At 35.8% G+C, this 18,496-nt stretch overlaps 2 protein-coding genes across 2 annotated transcripts in view; one reads left to right on the plus strand and one right to left on the minus strand.

Annotated features, from left to right (window-relative positions):
• Window positions 1-4,639: 4,639 nt before the first annotated feature.
• Window positions 4,640-18,496, plus strand: part of CUNH16orf87 (chromosome unknown C16orf87 homolog) — a 41,224-nt gene continuing 27,367 nt past the window's right edge. The window contains exon 1 of the mRNA XM_048792259.1: window positions 4,640-4,844. The gene's annotated coding sequence lies outside the window, so the exon portion shown is untranslated. The remainder of the gene's footprint in view (window positions 4,845-18,496) is intronic.
• The window catches only part of LOC125612933, a 5,760-nt gene continuing 462 nt past the window's right edge, over window positions 13,199-18,496 (minus strand). The window contains exons 2-4 of the mRNA XM_048792022.1: window positions 18,225-18,476; window positions 14,980-15,127; window positions 13,199-13,419 (exon numbers count right to left, since the gene is read on the minus strand). Coding sequence (XP_048647979.1) covers window positions 13,352-13,419; window positions 14,980-15,127; window positions 18,225-18,476 — 468 coding nt within the window. The 3' untranslated portion in view covers window positions 13,199-13,351. The remainder of the gene's footprint in view (window positions 13,420-14,979; window positions 15,128-18,224; window positions 18,477-18,496) is intronic.

The following is an 18,496-nucleotide window of genomic DNA, read 5'->3' on the forward strand; positions in this document are numbered from 1 at the left end:
AGTTTTCTGGTGGAGTTTTTTGAATCTTCTAAATATAGAATCATGTCGGCATATAGAGTTTGAGTTCTTCTTTTCCTATGCATATCCCTTTAATTTCTTTTGTCTGTCTGATTCCTCTGTAGTATTTTAATTTTTTCTAAAGTATTTTTTTTTAGTTATAGATGAACCTTTATTTTATGTATTTATATGCAGTGCTGAGGATTGAACCCAGGGCCTCACACATGCTAGGCAAGCACTCCACCACTGAACCACAACCCCAGCCCCTTAATTTTTTCTTGATAGCCACATGTGATAAACTGAGTAAAAGAAATTGCTGTAAATATGTCTTCAATAACATGGTGTAAGATGTCGGGGAAGGGAGATATTCTGTAGCCTGTGCCTCTGGAATGTGAACTTCATTTGTGAATTTCAATTTTTCTCTCTCCCTCTTAATTGGATCAGGATTATCTGAGTGGGTTGGAGTTGGAATTTTCCTTTGCACAGGTTAGTTAAGCTCTGATGAAATGATCTGGGATGTGCCTAGTGGCACATATCTGTAATTCCAGTGGCTGGGGAGGCTGAGGCTGGAGGACCACAAGTTCAAAGCCAGCATCAGCAATTTAGCAAGGCCCTAAGCAACTCAGTGAGAGACACTGTCTCTAAATAAAATACAAAAAGGGGTGAGGGGGTGTGGCTCAGTGGTTAAACACCTTGATGCCAAAATAAACAAACAAAAAAAACCTCCCAAACTAACAACCAGTGTGTTAAGCTCTGGTTAAACATTTCTCCTGAGGGCAGACCTTTTTAAGAATGGAATGATGGTGTCTTTCAAAACTTGCCTTTGCTGTATGTTCAGTGGGAGGACTTAGAGCTTTAGGAGGTAAAACTCATAAAAGTGTGGATCCCTTATACTGGGTTTCCCTGAAGTATTTAACTCTCAGAGTTGTCCACTCTGAGCTTATAGCAATTCATCATTTACAGTTCAGGTTTTCCTACCACATGAGTTTCTGCTCTAGTTGTGATTCTTTGTATTCACCTGTTGGGCTCTTCAATTTTGGAGGCAACAGTTTGCCCTGTGATCTCACTTCTCTTTTTTTTGGTGGTACTGGGGATTAAACCTAGGGGCCCTTTACCACTGAACTACATCCCCAACCCCTTCTAAAAAAAAATTTTTTTTTGGATACAGGGTCTCACTAAGTTGCCCAGAGTGGCCTTGAACTTGTGATCTACCTGCCTAAGCCTCCCAAGTGGCTGGGATTATTACAGGCATGTGCTGCCACAACCACAATTTATGGATGGATCTAAGAAGAATTGCTGATTTTTCAGTTTGTTTGGTTTTTTACTTTTTGTTAGGATGGGGTACCAGCTTAGAGCTTCCTATATGCTGGACTGGAAATTGGAAGTTTAGACTATTAAATATATTCATATTGTTGTGCCACCACTACCACCATGCATCTTTAGAACTCTTCATTTTGCAAAACTAAAGTTTTATCCTCATTAAACAGTAACTTATTTCCCTCTCCAACTATCCCTGACAACCACCATTCTGCTTTCCATTTCCATGAATTTAAAATACTCTAGGTATTTTCTATAAGCGGAATCAAACAGTATTTGTTTTATTTTGTTTTTTGTGACTTCCTTATTTCATTTAGCATGAGGCCCTTTAGGCCTGTGTTTTATTATGTTTTGAAAAAGCTTGAGGGAGACTAGTATTGTTTTTTTTAAATGTTTGGTAGAATTCACCAATGAAGCCATGAGGTCCTAGGCTTTTCTTTCTTAGAAGATATTTGATTACTGATTCAGTCACCTTGATAGTTATAAGTCCTCAAATTTTCTATTTTTTCAAGATTCTGCCTTGGTAAGTTTTGTGTGTTGGGGAATTTGTTCATCTAGCTTATTCAATTTGGCACATAATGTTCATAGTTATAACCTTTCATATTTTTGTAGAATTGATAGTAATGCCTTCCCCCTTTGATTTCTGATTAAGTAATTTGAATGATCTCTCTTCTTATCTTAATCTGGTTAAGGGTTTGTCATTTTTGTTGACCTTTGACGAAATCAGCTTTTATCATTGATTTTTTTTCTCTAGTTTTTGGTTTTTTAAATTTCAGTTATTCTTGATCTAGTTTTATTTCTTTCCTTCTGCTAGCTTTGGTTTAGTTCTTATTTTTCCAGCATCTTATACTGTAAAGTTAGGTTGTTGATTTTAGATTTTTCTTCTTTTTCAACATAAATGTTGATGTGTATAACTTTCCTTTTTTACAGTGCTTTAAATGTGTTACATAGTATAAATATGTTGTATTTAAATTTTTGTTCATTTCTAAGTATTATCTAATTTCCATCGTGATTTCTTCTTTGCTATGTTGATTGTTTGAATATTTTGACTATTTGCATAAATTTGTAATTTTTCCAGTTTTCCTTTTGTTTTTGATTACTAACTTCATTTTATTGTGATTACAGAAGATGCTTTGATATTTTAAAAAAGGAATTTTGATTCTTATCTTAGGTTGTATTCAAATAAGACTATAGGCCTACCTGAAAAAATTTTCTAAACTGTGAAACTTCTAAAAAATAGTGAAATTTTTTTGTGACTTCAGGTTAGTAAGCAAATATTTCTTATGACACCAAAAGTATGAATTATAAAAGAAAAATGGGGTAAATCTGGGTAAAGGTAAATTGGGACTTCTTCAAAATTAAAACTTCACTCATAGAGAATGAACAGAAGATACAGACTGGGAGAAACTTTTATAAGGCATATATCATATAGAGGACACTCAGCCAGGGCAGGTGGAGCATACCTGTAATCCCTGATTTGAGAGACTAAAGCAGGAAAATCACAAGTTCAAGGCTTTCTAAGTTCAGAAACTTAGCAAAACCCTAACCATCTTAGTGAGATCCTGTTTCAAAATAAAAGGACCAAAAGGGTTAGGGGTGTGGCTTAGTTGTTAAGTGCCTCTGTGTTCAATCTCCAGCATAAATAAATAAATGAATGAATAAATAACTCAAAACTCAATAGTAACAGTCTGATTAAAAAATGGGCAAATGTTTGCATAGATAACTTCACCAAAGTTGATAGTGGCAGATAAGCACACGAAAAGATGCTCAACATCTTAATCATTAGGGGACTGCAAATACCATGAAGAGATCTCACTACCCATTTATTAGAATGGCTAAAATTGAAAAGACCAAACAATTGAAAAGACTTAAGTATTGTTAAGGATATGTAGGAGTTGGAACACTCAAACACTACTGATGAGAATACAGAATGGTACAACTACTTTTAAAAAAAAGTTTGGCAGTTTCTTAAAATACTAAACACCAACTTACCATATGATTTAGCCATTCTACTTTTAGCTAATTTATCAAAAACCAAAAACCTAAAACAAACAAACAAACAAACAAACAAAAACACTAGAACAACAACACTTGTGTCTGCACATAGACTTGTATATAGATTTGTATGTTAATGTTCAGAGAAGCTTTATTTGTAGTTGCCCTAAAGTGGAAACAGTCTAAATGTACATGAATAAATGGACCATAGCCTTATGATGGAGTTCTTTTCAGCAATTAAAAAAAAACAACTTGTTACTTGCAACAACATGGACAAATCTCAAAATAACTATGCTGAATGAAAGAAGCTAAACAACAACAACAACAACAAAAAGATTAGGAACTTGTTTTCATTTAGATAAAACTGGAACATTTAAACTAATCTATACTGACAGCTGGTTAATTCTTGTCTGAGGATGGTAGAAAGGGAGTTAAAGAGAGGTAGGAGGGAATGATTTCAGTATGATGATGGCTACATTCCCGGTCTTGCTTGTGGTCATGGTTTCACAGGTATAGACATATGCCTAAATTTACCAAATTGTATATTTTAAATATGTGTAGTTTATTGTATGTTCAGTATACCTTAATAAGGCTTTAAATAATAGAATAAAAATTCTATTTCTAAAAATATGTATAAATTATAAACTGCTTCAGGTAGAATAGATTTTTATGATATTTGTTCTAGAGCTTTCCTAGAGCAGAGAATTGGAGAACTTTTTTTTTTTTGTTCTCCAAGTTTTGAACGTTTTTTACCTTGTTCCTTTCCTCCAGATAATAATAAATAATACTTTGCCTCTTCTGTTATGCTTGAACTCAGGCTCATTTTAGTTGTTTATGCTTTATCATCAGTAATTAATCTGTGTTTTAAGTCTTTTCCCTTTCCCCAGTTTGAAAGGTCCATCAAATTTTATCTTTTTTTTTTTTAAATCCTTTTTAAATACCTATCATCATTACAGAACAGGTCAACAACCTTTCATTCATGGATTAATGTAATAATTTCCTAACCAGTCCTTTTCTCATCTAATCCATTTTCTGACTGTTATCAGACTAACAGTTGGGAAAATAATGTTGTGCTTCACATTTTTCAGCAGGCCACTCATGTTAGCATTACTAAGCATCCACTGTGTGAATGGAACTGTAAAGGATTAGGAATAGGAAAATGGGAAGCTGAAAAGGATAGGATACTTCTCAATTATTTATTTATTTATTTATTTATTTTGCTGTGGGTTGAACTCCAGGGTCTCTAGAATGCTAATAAGCATGTGCTCTACCACTGAGCTATATCCCCAGCCCCATTTCAAATAATATTTATGAAGAAGTGGAGTTTAAATATAAATGTGATTTTTACCTGTAACATTGTTTTGTCAAAGAGAACACACTTGAGGCATTTAATGAATAGCAAAATAGTAAAATATTTTTCCTCCCCCCCCCCTTCTAGGTTCCTGTTGCATGTAAATCTTGTCCCTGTGGTTACATATTTATTAATCGGAAGCTTCTAAAAATAAAACACTCAGAGAAATCATCACCTTTTACAGGTAATTTTGAGAGTTTACCACCTTTCCACTTTTTTTCATTTCAGTTATATAAATTTAAGATTAATTTTTGTGAGTTAAAGTTTATTTTTGCTACTGAGGTTAAAATGTTAGTTTATGGACATATTATTGTTTTTTGTTAGATATAATAAGTCAGTTTATGACACTGGTTTGTTTTTTATCCACTGTAAGTGTTAACTCCCTCACAATGCTGATAAAGCTTGTAAGGAATTTTATTTTTATTTTTTAAGCTTGTAAAGAATTTTAATGAGAAATTTCAATTTGCCAAGGAAGTTAAATGGGAAAGAATAGTATTTTCAACAGATGGTGTTGAGATACCATGATATATATCTACATGTGAAAAATGATATTGGGCCCTTATCTTTGAAGATACTAAAAAATTAACTTTAAATAGATCATAAAAAGAAAATACCATAGACCTAAAGGTAGGAGCTAAAATAAGAGTACTTTTAAAAGAAATCCTAGCAGCAAATCTTTGTCCCCATGAGTTAGATAGTGTTTTCTTAAATATGACACCAAAAGTGCAAGCGAAAAAAGAAAAAAATAGATAAGTTGGACTGCATCAAAACTTAGCTTTAACTGGGTATTGTGGCTCACATCTGCAGTCCCAGCAACTGGGAGGCTGAGGCTTGAGGATCACAAGTACAAGGCTTACCTCAGTGATTTAGTGAGTCTCTGAGCAACTTAGTAAGACCCTGTCTCAAAATGAAAAATTCAAAAAAGGGCTTGGGGTATGTAGCTCTGTGATAAAGCACCCCTGAGTTAAAGCCCTAGTACCCCAACCCCAAATTGAAACTTCATATTCCAAACAATACTATCTTTGAAAGTGAAAAGGCAAGCCACAAGATGGGTAAAATAATATTCACAAATTATATATCTGAGATTTGTGTCCAGAATGTATAAAGAACTCTTACATCTCAATAGTAAAAAGAGAAATAACCCAACCGAAAAATGGGAAAATAAATTGAATGGTTAGTTATCCAAAGAAGATATTTTAAAATGTACGAAAAGGGCTGGGGATGTGGCTCAAGTGGTAGCACTCTCACCTAGCATGAGTGAGGCACTGGGTTCGATTCTCAGCACCACATAAAAATAAAAAAAAGATATTATGTCCACCTAAAACTAAAAAAAAAAAAAAAAGTATATGAAAAGATTCTCAACATATTAGTCTTAGAATATGCAAGTCAGAATCACGGTAAGATAATTTCACACCTATTAGGACTGCAATAATAAAAAAAAGACATAAAATGACATTTTGGTAAGAATGTGGAAGAATTGGCACCCTATATACATTGATCAGTTGTTTTTTGAAAGAGGCAGTTCCTCAAAAAGTTAACCATTGAGTTACAATATAGTATGTAGCGATTTTCTTGTAGCTATATACTCAAAAGAATTGAAAGTAGAGATTTTTTAAAAAATATTTATCTTTTAAGTTGTAGTTGGACACAATACCTTTATTCCATTCATTTGTTTTTTTATGTGGTGCTGAGGATCGAACCCAGGGCCCCGCGCATGCTAGGTGAGCACTCTACCGCTGAGCCACAATCCCAGCCCCCAAAAGTAGAGATTCTTAACACATACTTATACACCATTGTTCATTAGCAGCTTTATTCATAAATAGCTTCAAAATGGGGAACATCTCACATGATGTTAATTGAAATATAGCCATATAATGTAATACTCTGTGAAAATAAAAACAAAGGAAGTACTGCTACATGGTACAACATGGATGACACTTACAAGCTGTATGAAAAAAGTCAATTATGTATTATTGTAGGGTTCCAATGCTCTGAAATGTTCACATAGGCAAATTTATAGAAACAAAACATATTATTGGCTTAGGGCTCTTGGAAAGGGGCAAAGGTGAATAAGGAATGACTGCTAGTGGGTAGAGTTTGTGTAAAATACACGGTAACTCTGAAAAACCTTTCTGTAAAAAAATACAGATTTGCAACCTTGTGGAATGTATTAAAAACTATTGAATTGTATACTTTAAGTAGGTGAATTGTATGGTATGTGAAGTATATCTCAGTAAAAGTATTTTAAAAAAAGTCAGGAAGATACTTATGAAAACTATGAGAGCTGATCAGTCCTACCAATCATTAAAATACTATATGAAATATTAAATGAAAACATTGTAGAATTGGCATATAAATAGACAAATAGAGGGAAAGAATGGAAAGTACAGAAATAACCAGGTGTGGTGGCACATGCTGGCAATTTCAGAGACTCCGGAGGCTGGGACAGAATTGCAAGTTCAAGACCAGCCTTAGCCACTTAGTGAGACCCTGTCTCAATATAAAAAATAAAAAGGGCTAGGAATGTGGCTCAGTGGTTAAGTGCCCCTTGGTTAAATCCCCACTACCCCCACCTCAAAAAAAAAAAAAAAAAGTACAGGATTAGACCCAAATTTATATGGAAAACTACAGATGACAAATCATTAGGAAAAAAAGTAGACTTTTTCTTTTTTTCTCTTATTGAGGTAATATATGCATGATATAGTAGTCATCTTTTTAACCATTTCTAAGTGTATAATTCCATGGCATTGAAAACATTTTAATGTTTGTACCTATCACCACTGTTTATACTCAAATTTTTTTTTGCATTCCCAACATAATTTCTGTACCCAGTAAACAGTCTCCCCTTGCCTTACTCCTTCCTGCCCCTGGTAATCTCTATTCTTCTTTCTCTCTCTGATTTTGGCTACTCTAGGGACTTAACATAAGTGGAATTATACAATATTTGTCTTTTTGTGTCTGGCTTATTTCACTGTGTATTATGTTTCTAAGGTCCATCTATATTGTAGCAAATATCAGAATTTCATTTTTAAATGGCTGGATAATATTCTATTGTATAGACACATTGTGAATGCCTCTGATGCTGAACATCATTATACAAGTTTCTGTTTGAGTCTCTACTTTCAATTCTTTTAGATATATGGTGGGAGTGGAACTGCTGGATCATATGGTATTACATGTTCAAATTTTTTGAGGTGCACCATTTTACTTTCCTGCAAATAATATATGAAAGTTCCAATTTTTCCATATCCCAACATTTGTTATTTTCCTTTTTTTTCTGTAATGGGGATTGAACCCATAAGTTCAACTAACAAATAATATTTAATAGTGTTATTAAATTATTATAAATGATATTTATTAATATAAATGCTGTAATATAGTCAATAAATGCATTTCTCATAGGGATATGAATTAGAGATTCTGAAACTATATATGTACTAAAATTGCACATAGGTAAATATATTTTAGATAAGAACTGGGTGTCTTACAAATAATGAAAAGGGCAACTAAAATAAACTGTATTGGGTTGAAATTTGAGATAGTCTGTATATGTGTGGGTTAATATGAATATATGTATTTCCTAACTGTGTCCACTGAGAGGGACTAGAAGCATTAACTAACATCCCAGTAGTAATAAAGAATTCTTGCACCCACGTTTGTCTTCTCTTTTTCTTTCCTTTTTTATTTTTTTGAGACAGGGGTCCTGCTGTGTTACTCAGGCTGGCTTCCTGGGCTCAAGCAGTCTTCTTACCTCTCAGTCTCCTGAGTAGACTTTTGTTTCTAAACACAATTCTCCAATAAAAGGAATCAGAGCTATTTGGGGAAGTGGTCAATTCCAGGACTGGGACAGGGAAAATACTAGGGAAAGCCGGAATATCATGAAGTATAAAAAAACATTTCAGGGCCAATATTGTTGAAAGAATATGGGAGCCAACTGAAGAATCTACTAATAGCTAAAGTTGAAACAACCTGAGCAAAATAAATAATGTTAGTGGTGAGCACTTATAATCCTAGTGACTTGGGAGGCTGAGATAGGAGGATCACAAATTAAAGCCAGCCTCAGCAACAGTGAGGCACTAAGCAACTCAGTGAGACCCTGTCTCTAATTAAAATACAAAATAGGGCTGGGGATGTGGCTCAGTGGTTGAGTGCCCCTGAGTTCAATCCCTGACACCATAATAAATAAATAAATAAATAAATAAATAAATAAATAAATAAATGCTGTTACCATTGGATCATAATCCATAGAATAAAGTAAATATCCACAAGTCCATCCTTGCATACATAAATAAATAAGTAGGGTAGAAGGGACAGTTCTTCCTTATAGGAGATTTCCAGTTAATAAATGTGGAAGGAACACAGGAAATAGGAAATCAGCATTAACAAAACAAATTAATAATTGCCACAAATATGATTCTCTGATGAATCATAAAATTAGTGGGTGAAAATTTGAGGAGAAACAAAATTTATAATCTTCAAGTATCTTCCTCAAGATCTTCATTAACCACAAAAGGAAACAGTAACTTTATAGTGATGACATCTGACAAAAATTAATTTAACCAAATTACCAAAGTCAGTTTCATAATAAAACATGCTGGTATCATGGATCCTATGATGTGATGCACTGAAAGAATGCATTTTTGTGCATTCTTGCTGAAAATACGTAGCCCCCAAGCTACATTAGAAAGTATGGGCTAGGGCTGGGGATATGGCTCAAGTGGTAAAGCGCTCGCCTGGCATGCGCGGGGCGCTGGGTTCGAGCCTCAGCACCACATAAAAATAAAATAAAGATGTTGTGTCCACCGAAAACTAAAAAATAAATATTAAAAAATCCTCCGCCCCCCCCCTTAAAAAAAAAAAAAAAAAAGAAAGTATGGGCCAAACCCAAATGAGATAACATTTGGGAGATAATTCTTCAGAAAACTCAAAGTCAACAGATAAGAAAGAACCTAAATACATTTGTATACTCCTGTAACCCTAGCTATTTGGGATACTGAGGTAGGAGGATCACAGGTTTGAGGCCAGTCTGGGCAACATAGTAAGACCTTGTCTCAAAAATAAAAAGGGGGACTGGGGTTGGGGCTGTGGCAAAGTGCTTGCTTCACATGTGTGAGGCACTGGATTTGATTCTCAGCACCACATATAAATAAGTGAACAAAAATAAAGGTCCATCAATAACTAAAAAAAATTAAAAATAAATTAAAAAGAATAAAAAGGACTGAGGATGTAATGCAGTGATAGAGTGCTACTGGTTCAATCCCCAGCACTCACAAATGGAAGAGAAAAGAAAAAAGAAAGATAAAACTGAGGAACTGTCATGAATTGGATGAGACTAAAAAGACATGACAACTAAATATACAGTGGGATTTAAATAAATAAATAAATAAATATTCTTTTTACAGTATCCAATTTTGCCTAATGAAGTCAGAAGTTCTCCTTTTGAACATTTTAAGCATATTTGTTTAAAAATATCTGTTTCAGATCCATTATTTTTATGTATTTTTGGGATATATAGTTTGGCTTTTTATTTTTAATTTTTATTTATTTTGTAGTTATATTTGGACTTAATAACTTCTTTATTCTATTTATTTATCTTTATGTGATGCTGAGGATTGAACCCAGGTGGGCCTTGTACATGCTGCACTAGCTATTTGGGATACTAAGGTAGGAGCTCTTTACCGCTGAGCCACAATCCCAGCCCCTGGCTTTTTGTTTTTAACTAGCATGTTTGGAGTAGGAGAGGTAGCATCTCATATTAATGAAATCTGTATTTTGGAAAATTTTGTTCTCCCATTTCTGTTCATTTAGTAACAATAGGGTAATTGCTTTCCTTATATTGGAAACTAAAATTAAGTTATTCACTTCTCTCATTGTCTTACTGTTGCAATATACCTATTTTTTTGTTTTTAGTAACAATATACTATGGTTGAGATCAGATTTTTTTACCTGCCTTGGTAATAAAAGATTAATTACCAATTTATTTCAAAGTTTAAACTGGAGTTTTAAGTGAGGACAAAAAGGAACTGAGACCTTTCCTTTTTCTTCTTCTCCATTTTGGAGGCAGGAAAGTTGCTATGGAGGGATATGTATAGGGGCTGTATATGTATTTATAAGTTGCTAAAAAGTAAAGTTCCCTTCCTCCTACCCCAAGATTCCTCTCAACTCACATGTTGACCAGATTTAAATTCTGCTGAATCACTCTGTAGTTTGATGGACTTGGGAATGAGTTTATTATGGTTGTAGTTTTCAGAAACACCCTAGACAGTAGATTCTAGTGCCATATGTGCCTGCTGAGGGAAAAATGTGAACTTGGACAGTTAGTTCTTTTATTCCCCTAAAATATTACTTTTATTCATGTACACCAAAATTAAGAATGAACCAAAAAGGTCAAAATAGAGAGGTAGGTTAAAGAAGATAAATTCTACGTAAAGATTTAGGGAACATAAGAAGGTTGTGGGGCTGGGGATGTGGCTCAAGTGGTAGCATGCTCGCCTGGTATGTGCGAGGCACTGGGTTCGATCCTCAACACCACATAAAAATAAAATAAAGATATTGTGTCTACCAAAAACTAAAAAATAAATATAAAAAAAATTCTAAAAAAAGAAGGTTGTGAAGTAGCAGTCATTCAGAACATATGAAATGGGGAAGAGACAGATGTAAAAATGATTTTTTTTCAAAAAGCATAAGAAATAGGCTTATCAGTCCATTATGGGAGAATTTACCCCCAACTCTTAAATTGTACTAGATCCCTACTACTAAAAAAATTGTTTGGTAGGCACTGAATTCTTGGATTCGAAAGCACAACTCATATTTTAGTTTGAAAGCATTGTCTTCTATGGTAGATGATTATAAAATTATGAGAAATTTTATTCATGTCAGAGAAAGCCAAAAGGCCTAAAAGAAATACCCACCTAATATGAACTGATAGCAGCTGAATACAGTGACAAAAAGTTGTATCCTCTAAGTGAAATTGCTGATGTTTGATCAGTTGAAACTTTATCACAATTGGTAAAGTTGATATCAGGTCTATTTTTACCTGTGCTCTTCAGTATTTTTAATAGTACTGTACTCTTCAATTTTCTTTGATTGAGTTTTTATGGTTTATTTTCTCCACAGAGGTGAATAATACCATATCTTTGAAAGATTTGCGAATACTTTTTTTATATGAATTTAAACTAGGACATAGTGCAGCCATGGCAAGTAGGAACATCAATTCTGTCTTTGGAGAAGGCTCTGTTAGTGAAAGGACCATCCGTTGGTGGTTTGAAAAATTTTGTTCTGGGGATCTGAGTCTGAAAAATGAGCCTCGAGGGAGACCCAAATCTGTTTTAGATGAAGATCACCTGAGAGCTCTGGTGGAGGCTAACCCCCAAACAGCAATTCGAGGCCTTGCTGCAGACTTAGGAGTTTCTGCTACAACAGTGGCTCGTCACCTGGCTGCAATAGGGAAAGTGAAAAAATTGGACAAGTGGGTAGGTACCACACCAGTTGATGGATGATCACAGGCTGAGATGGTTAAAATTTGAAAGCACAGAGACCTATTTTGGAGAGGATCGTCAGCTTTAATGAAAAAAATGGATACATACATGGCAATTGAAAGTGATCTGATCAACAATTGGATGTTGGTGAAGTTCCCAAACATTTGTTAAAGCCATTGTTACAACCAAAAAAGATTCTGGTAACTGTAGGTGGTCTGCAAAAAGGGTATTTCATTACTGCTTAACCTGGGCAAATCTAATTAACATTGTATTGTGAAGAAGTTGACATTATGCATAAAAATTGATCTAGAATCATTCTGCATTTGGTTAGCAGACTTGGATCTATACTTTTCTGGGATAGCATTCAGTCACAGACAGCACAAGCCATCATAGCGAAGTTAACAGAATTGGACTGAGAAATTGTGTCACATTCATTTTTACTCACTAGACCTTTTTCAGAGGATTTAAATAAATTTTTAACAGTGCTGAATTTTATGAACATTGTATATGTCATTTAATATTTTATGACATTATTTTGAGAAATTTATCATTTGGGGAATACTAATCACTTGGTGACAGTAGTTAATGCTAACAATGCATATTTTGGTTGAATATTTATTTTTTTGCTGGGGGTATAGCTATGATAGAGCACATGTTTTGCATGTACAGTCCCTGGGTTTCAGCTGTAGCATATGTGCCTGTGTGCACCTGTGCGTGTGTTCACACACTCACACCACAATTCAGATTGATGTGTTTCTCTCAAAATAGAACATTTTCATTTTGACATACAAAAAGTCACTTTCATGTAGTTTAGCCTGATACCTTCCCAGCCTCTGGCAGAACATGAAGACTGAAAGGTACTGGCATGGTAGAAAATTTAGATTTGCTGATGAGTTTTTGAGATTCTTCATGGGAGGAATGTGCAACAACTTCGATTGTATATGTATGCAAAAGATATTTAGGAGTCAACCATGGAAAAATCTGGGTATAAAAAGAACTCCAGGGAGATGAGAAGCCTATGCAAATGCCCCCAGGCTCTCAGAGAACAGTTTTTGAAGAAATGGAAATCATATTACTAACAATGAAAGCCATTCACGTAGAGACATGGCTATCCAGATTATAGTTACTCTATGGCATCCAGAGATTATGTTGGGGTAAGGAAACTGAATTGGTACTCTCCTGCCTCTCCCTCAAACAGCCTGCTAAAGTCTTCTCATCCATGAGAGAGAGGAGAGTCAATAAAGCCTACAGTGAGGGAAGGACATCTGGATTGGGTCTTACCTAGAGGGAGGCAATGGAGGGAAAGATGGAATGAAGATCACCTAAAGTAGAACTGATTGTAAGAACCTCAGGATACTTTAGTGCAAATTAAAAAAAAAAAAAAAAAAGTCTCATTCTTTTGGGTTGAAGCAGTCCCACGTGGTGACACAAACTTTGATGAGCAGAGCCTAGGCTGCTTATAGTCTAATTTACCTCCCTGGCTGGGCGCTTTGATCTGAAGTCATCTGCCTATTTACTACTTATCCTTGGGTTTGTCAAAGAAAATCCATTGTTTTGGTGGACTCTGCCTTGCTGCAGAGAGAATGAAGCCTCTGATTAAATCATGCCATTCTGGTACAGAGCCGAGACCAGAAATGTGGGAAGGACTTTTATTTCAAATCAGTATGAGGGTGAAGCTTAGTAGTCACAGAGCACAAGAGAAGTAGCTTGACCAATGTGAAAGAATGTGATGATGTATAGTTACTTAGTTTCTTTAGAGTAAATGGCAGTTGTTATTTTATGGCCATCTGTCTTTCCCCTTTAGACTTCTCAAACTGCAAAGCAGGAGGCCAGGCTTTGGTCTAAAACTATCAGGGGATATTCTTATCCAATTCAGTGTGGTGGTTTGTGGATAGGTAGGAAACCCAAAACAGAAGCAGTGAAACATGATGAGACAGGAAAAGGAACAGATACAGGGTTTTACACTATCCCAGTGATCTTACCTACTACCTCCCATAAGAGAGACAGAAATGGGCCCTGTGGTTTTGTGAGTGCTTCGATACAGTTGTGTTTGAAACCAGTACTACCGTTAGAGTTTTTTTGTTTTTTGATGTGAGCTAGTAAATATCCATTTTGCCTGAGCCACTTTGGATGTGAGCTAGTAAATACCCATTTTGCCTGAGCCACTTTGAATTGGGTTTTCTATTTTGACAAAAGAAACATTCTTTCTTCATATACTTCCTGAACTTTGCTTTCCTTAATTGTAGAATTTGCTACCACTATGTAGGGTTTGAGTGACAATATGAAGAACAAGACACAGACTAGATGTCCAATAAGTAGCACTTAGTAATATATGAAAGAAAAAGCAATGGAGGCAAAGTAAGGTATGGGGCTCCTAGAGGGCCCTCTGGCATCCAAGGAAGGCCAGTGGGCTGAGTTCAGTGCTCAAATGAAGGCTGATGCCTGACTAGCATAGATCAGAGTTACCCAGCTCTAAACGCACATTAGCTCTTTGAGTTGCTTAGACCCTGTGGCTTTTCTCCAGAGAATGTTCCCACCCAGTGTGTTATTAGTCATGTAGGAAGAAAAGAAAAGCTGTTAGGACAGAGTGGAGGCTTATTATGCCTTTGTCCTTGACAGTTATTTCTTTTCTAAACTTTTTTTTTTTTTATTGCAGCCTTTCATTTTAGGCGTATGGAGGGTATATGTGAAAGAATCAACACAAAATGACTAGATTTTCATCATTGGGATAATCCTCCATTGCCTTGGAAGAGTAGGGATTTAAATCTATAATTTTTTAAATTTAATAGTTATGTTGGATTTCTAATACAAAGGAGAAAATTTATACCTGTATAGACTTACCAAGCATCCTAATGTTCTCATTCTCCTTTTCCAAAGAAGAAGGAAAAGCTTTAAAAAGAATCTTTGGTAGAAAATTTGTTTCGAATGTCAAAATAAGGAAAGGAATGGAGATGAAGGCTGCTACCGTGTCCCTGCAGTATCTTGAGTCCTAATAGCAAAAAAGAATAAAAAGTGGCATTTAATAGCCATTTTATTTCATCAAGTATTTAATACTTGTTATTAAAGTTCCTGCCTAGTCTAATTGGATATTTTGAGACTAGAACACCTATAGCCACTTTAGCAGCGTACATGCAAGATCTTGGGCAAAGTAAGTAATAGCATCAAAAGCTAGTGAAAAGTGAATTGAAAGAGTACCCATCCTCAGCAGGGTGCGTCTTTCGTCCTCTTTCCATTGGTGCTGTAGCCACAGAGACTTCTTTCACTTTTACTGTTCTGTCTGAATATTTGCTATCCCTCCCCATCTCATTAATTCCTTTAGCTCAATAAATGGAATCACACAGTACATACAAAACCTATACATCATGCAAATTCCCTCAAGGAAGTCTTTACTGATTCCTTTAGCCACCACAGGTTACGTCCTTCCTGCCCTAAAGCCTGAATGTGCTTCCTTCATAATTTTAATAACAGTGATTATGTGTTTGTGTCTACCTTTTCCACTAGTTTATAATATTCATAAGCACGGGGACTTTATTTTGTTTATAAGATCATATCCTCATCAAGAACACAAGGCCCAGTACATAGTATATACTTATTCAATATTTCTTAAATGAATAATAAATGTAAAGGCAAATTAATTCACTTTGTAGAAAACTTTTGTGTTGGTATCAGTGTAAGGATTATATCCTACAGCAAATAATTAAAAATCTAATGAACAATGGCTTAAACGAGTAGGTTTTGATTCCTATAGTTTATGGAAACTTCAGACATGTAACATATTTGAAATTTATAGTAAATCCTAAATGCTGATTATACCACTTTTCTATTGTACCCATATTTTACTATAATTGCTTGATCATTTACCCACATATCTACCTATCAATTATTCATCTTATTTTTTTAATGCATTTCAATATAAATTGTGCATCAGCACATTTCACTTTAAGGTAAAAGTATATATGAAGTAATTAAATACTTCAGCATACACATCACCACTTAATGTTCAATATTTGCTTAAGGTTCTTATTTGAGGTAAAGTTTAGCTCAGTAAAGTCTTAGGTGTACCATTTTGTAGGTACTAACAAATGCAAACACTTCTGTAACACAAATTGCTATTAAGATACAGATTGTTACCATCAGTCTAGAAAGTTCCCTCATACCTCACTTACCCTGGCAAACCATGCTTTGTTTTTCTACCATAGAATAGTTTTCCACATAAATGAAATCGCATAGTACATATAAAACCTTTAACTACACAGATTTTTTTTTTTTTTTTGATACTGGGAATTGAACCCAGGAGTGCTTTTAACACTGAGCTACATATCCAGCACATTTTTTATTTTGACATAGGGTCTCATTGAATTGCTCAGGTCCTTGCTGAGTTGCTGAGGCTAGCCTTGAATTGGCTGTTCTTTTTCTGCCTCAGCCTCCTGAGTTGCTGGGATTACAGTTGTGTGCCATCATGCCTGGCTACTACCATTTTGATGTTCATCCAATTTGTTATGTGTATCAAAAATTTGCTCCTTCTTAAAGCTGGTTAGTATTCCATGAATACCACAATTTGTCTGTTTACCTGCTTGATGAGTAGTCTTTGGTTCCCCCTTCCCCAGTCTGTATATGTTATTAATAAAGCTGTTATGAATATTCTTGCATAAGTCTTTTTGTGAAAATGTTTTCATTTCTCTTAAATACTTAGGAGTGGGAACTGGGTCATAGACCATGTGTGTATTTGGTTTAACTATTACATAGACCCCATAGTGTTAAAGACCTCTTCTTTAAAACCCACTCCAGCCAAGTTGCTTTTCTAGGAAATTTACAGAAAGAAACACATTTCAGATGAGATTTTCAGAAAACTCTCTTCAGGGCCTAGTTTTCTGATTTATGCCCTACGCCATTCTCATCAGAGGAAAACTGAAGTGCTACCCTTCCGTTGTTACCTCTTCTCCCCAGTTTTTTTCATAGAGATTTTAGCCATCCAAGAAATGGCCCTTGCAGCCCTACCCCCATCCCACTTTTGCTAATATTATGACCTTCATATTTTTTCAGTCCTGTCCCTATTCTTCCCTACTGTCCTTGCCTCAGGTTTGATACCTGATAATCATTCTCAACTTCAAACCTAATTCTGTCTTACCTTGTTGTCCCAATGCCCTAAGAATAAAACCCAAATTCCCTTAGAGGTGGATATAGCCTACTCTCCAGCCTTGACTCTGCCCTGCCCTTGGTATACCTACAACACAGAACTACTGACTCCCTTGCCTTTGCTCATACTGTCCCAGTCTGAATAAAGAAATCTGTCTCTTACTATTGTCCTGCAGTTTGTTAATGCATCTACAAGAATAAATATCACATTTGTACCTAAGAGTTACATTTTTTTTTTACCTTTTTAAAAAAATTTATTTTTACATGGTGCTGAGGATAGAACCTAGGGCCTCGCACGTGCTAGACGAGACACTATCGCTGAGCCACAATCCCAGCCCCTCACCAGAGTTACATTTTAAATAGTGTTGTTTTTTTTTTTAAATGGTGTTTTGGTGATTTTCATATAGATCTCTTCTTAAGAGCTGTAATGATATTCTTTTTGTATGTCTACTCTTTAACTGCCTCATGTAACTTACGGGATTCTCAGGTTATTCCCAAAAGTTTGTTCTAACCAGGAGTGCTATAGTGCAGTAATCTTTGCACAAATAGAAGTGAGCTCAGGAGGAGAATATTTATTCAGGTTCCTTAAGGTGGGTTGCTAGGTCAAAGTCTAACTGGCTTTTAATAGTCAACCTATTTACGCTTCCCAATAATATCTCAACTTTGCGGTGAGACCATTTACACCACTAGACTGCATGTTCTTTGAGAGCAAACATTTTCACATTTGCCTGGTCGAACTGGCCCTCAAAATATTTAAATTAACAAATTTTATACTGTGTAGTGCCAAGCCCAGTGCTTGGCATGGAGAACACTTATAATTCCCCACCGATTCGCCTTGCTAACCGAAGTGTATTAATCCCGGGACTTGTGCTAAGCTAAGCCCCTCACCGTCCGCAGCCCCTTTCACTCCAGAATTTTACTACTAGGGAGGGGGCGTGCCCAGCACCTACCTGGGCATTTATTGGTTGAGTTCTACGCCCGTTACCCTGAGCCACGCCCCCCACAGTCAGGCCTGGAAGAGACTTGGCCATTGCCACGCCAGACTGTCCAGGAAGTCTTCCCGTGAGACTCGAGGCGAGCTCCAGGCCGGGCAAAGTGCAGGGCACAAGCTGACCCACCGTGGTGGGGAGAGTGAGCCGCAGTCCCGAGGAGCGGGCACCGGCGACCCGCTGTCCACCGCCGGCCAACGCCGCGCCCCGCCCCTCAGCACGCAGGCCCAGCG

The sequence above is a fragment of the Marmota marmota genome, unplaced genomic scaffold (assembly GCF_001458135.2).
Source record: "Marmota marmota marmota unplaced genomic scaffold, marMar, whole genome shotgun sequence".
In the NCBI taxonomy this organism is placed as follows: domain Eukaryota; kingdom Metazoa; phylum Chordata; class Mammalia; order Rodentia; family Sciuridae; genus Marmota; species Marmota marmota.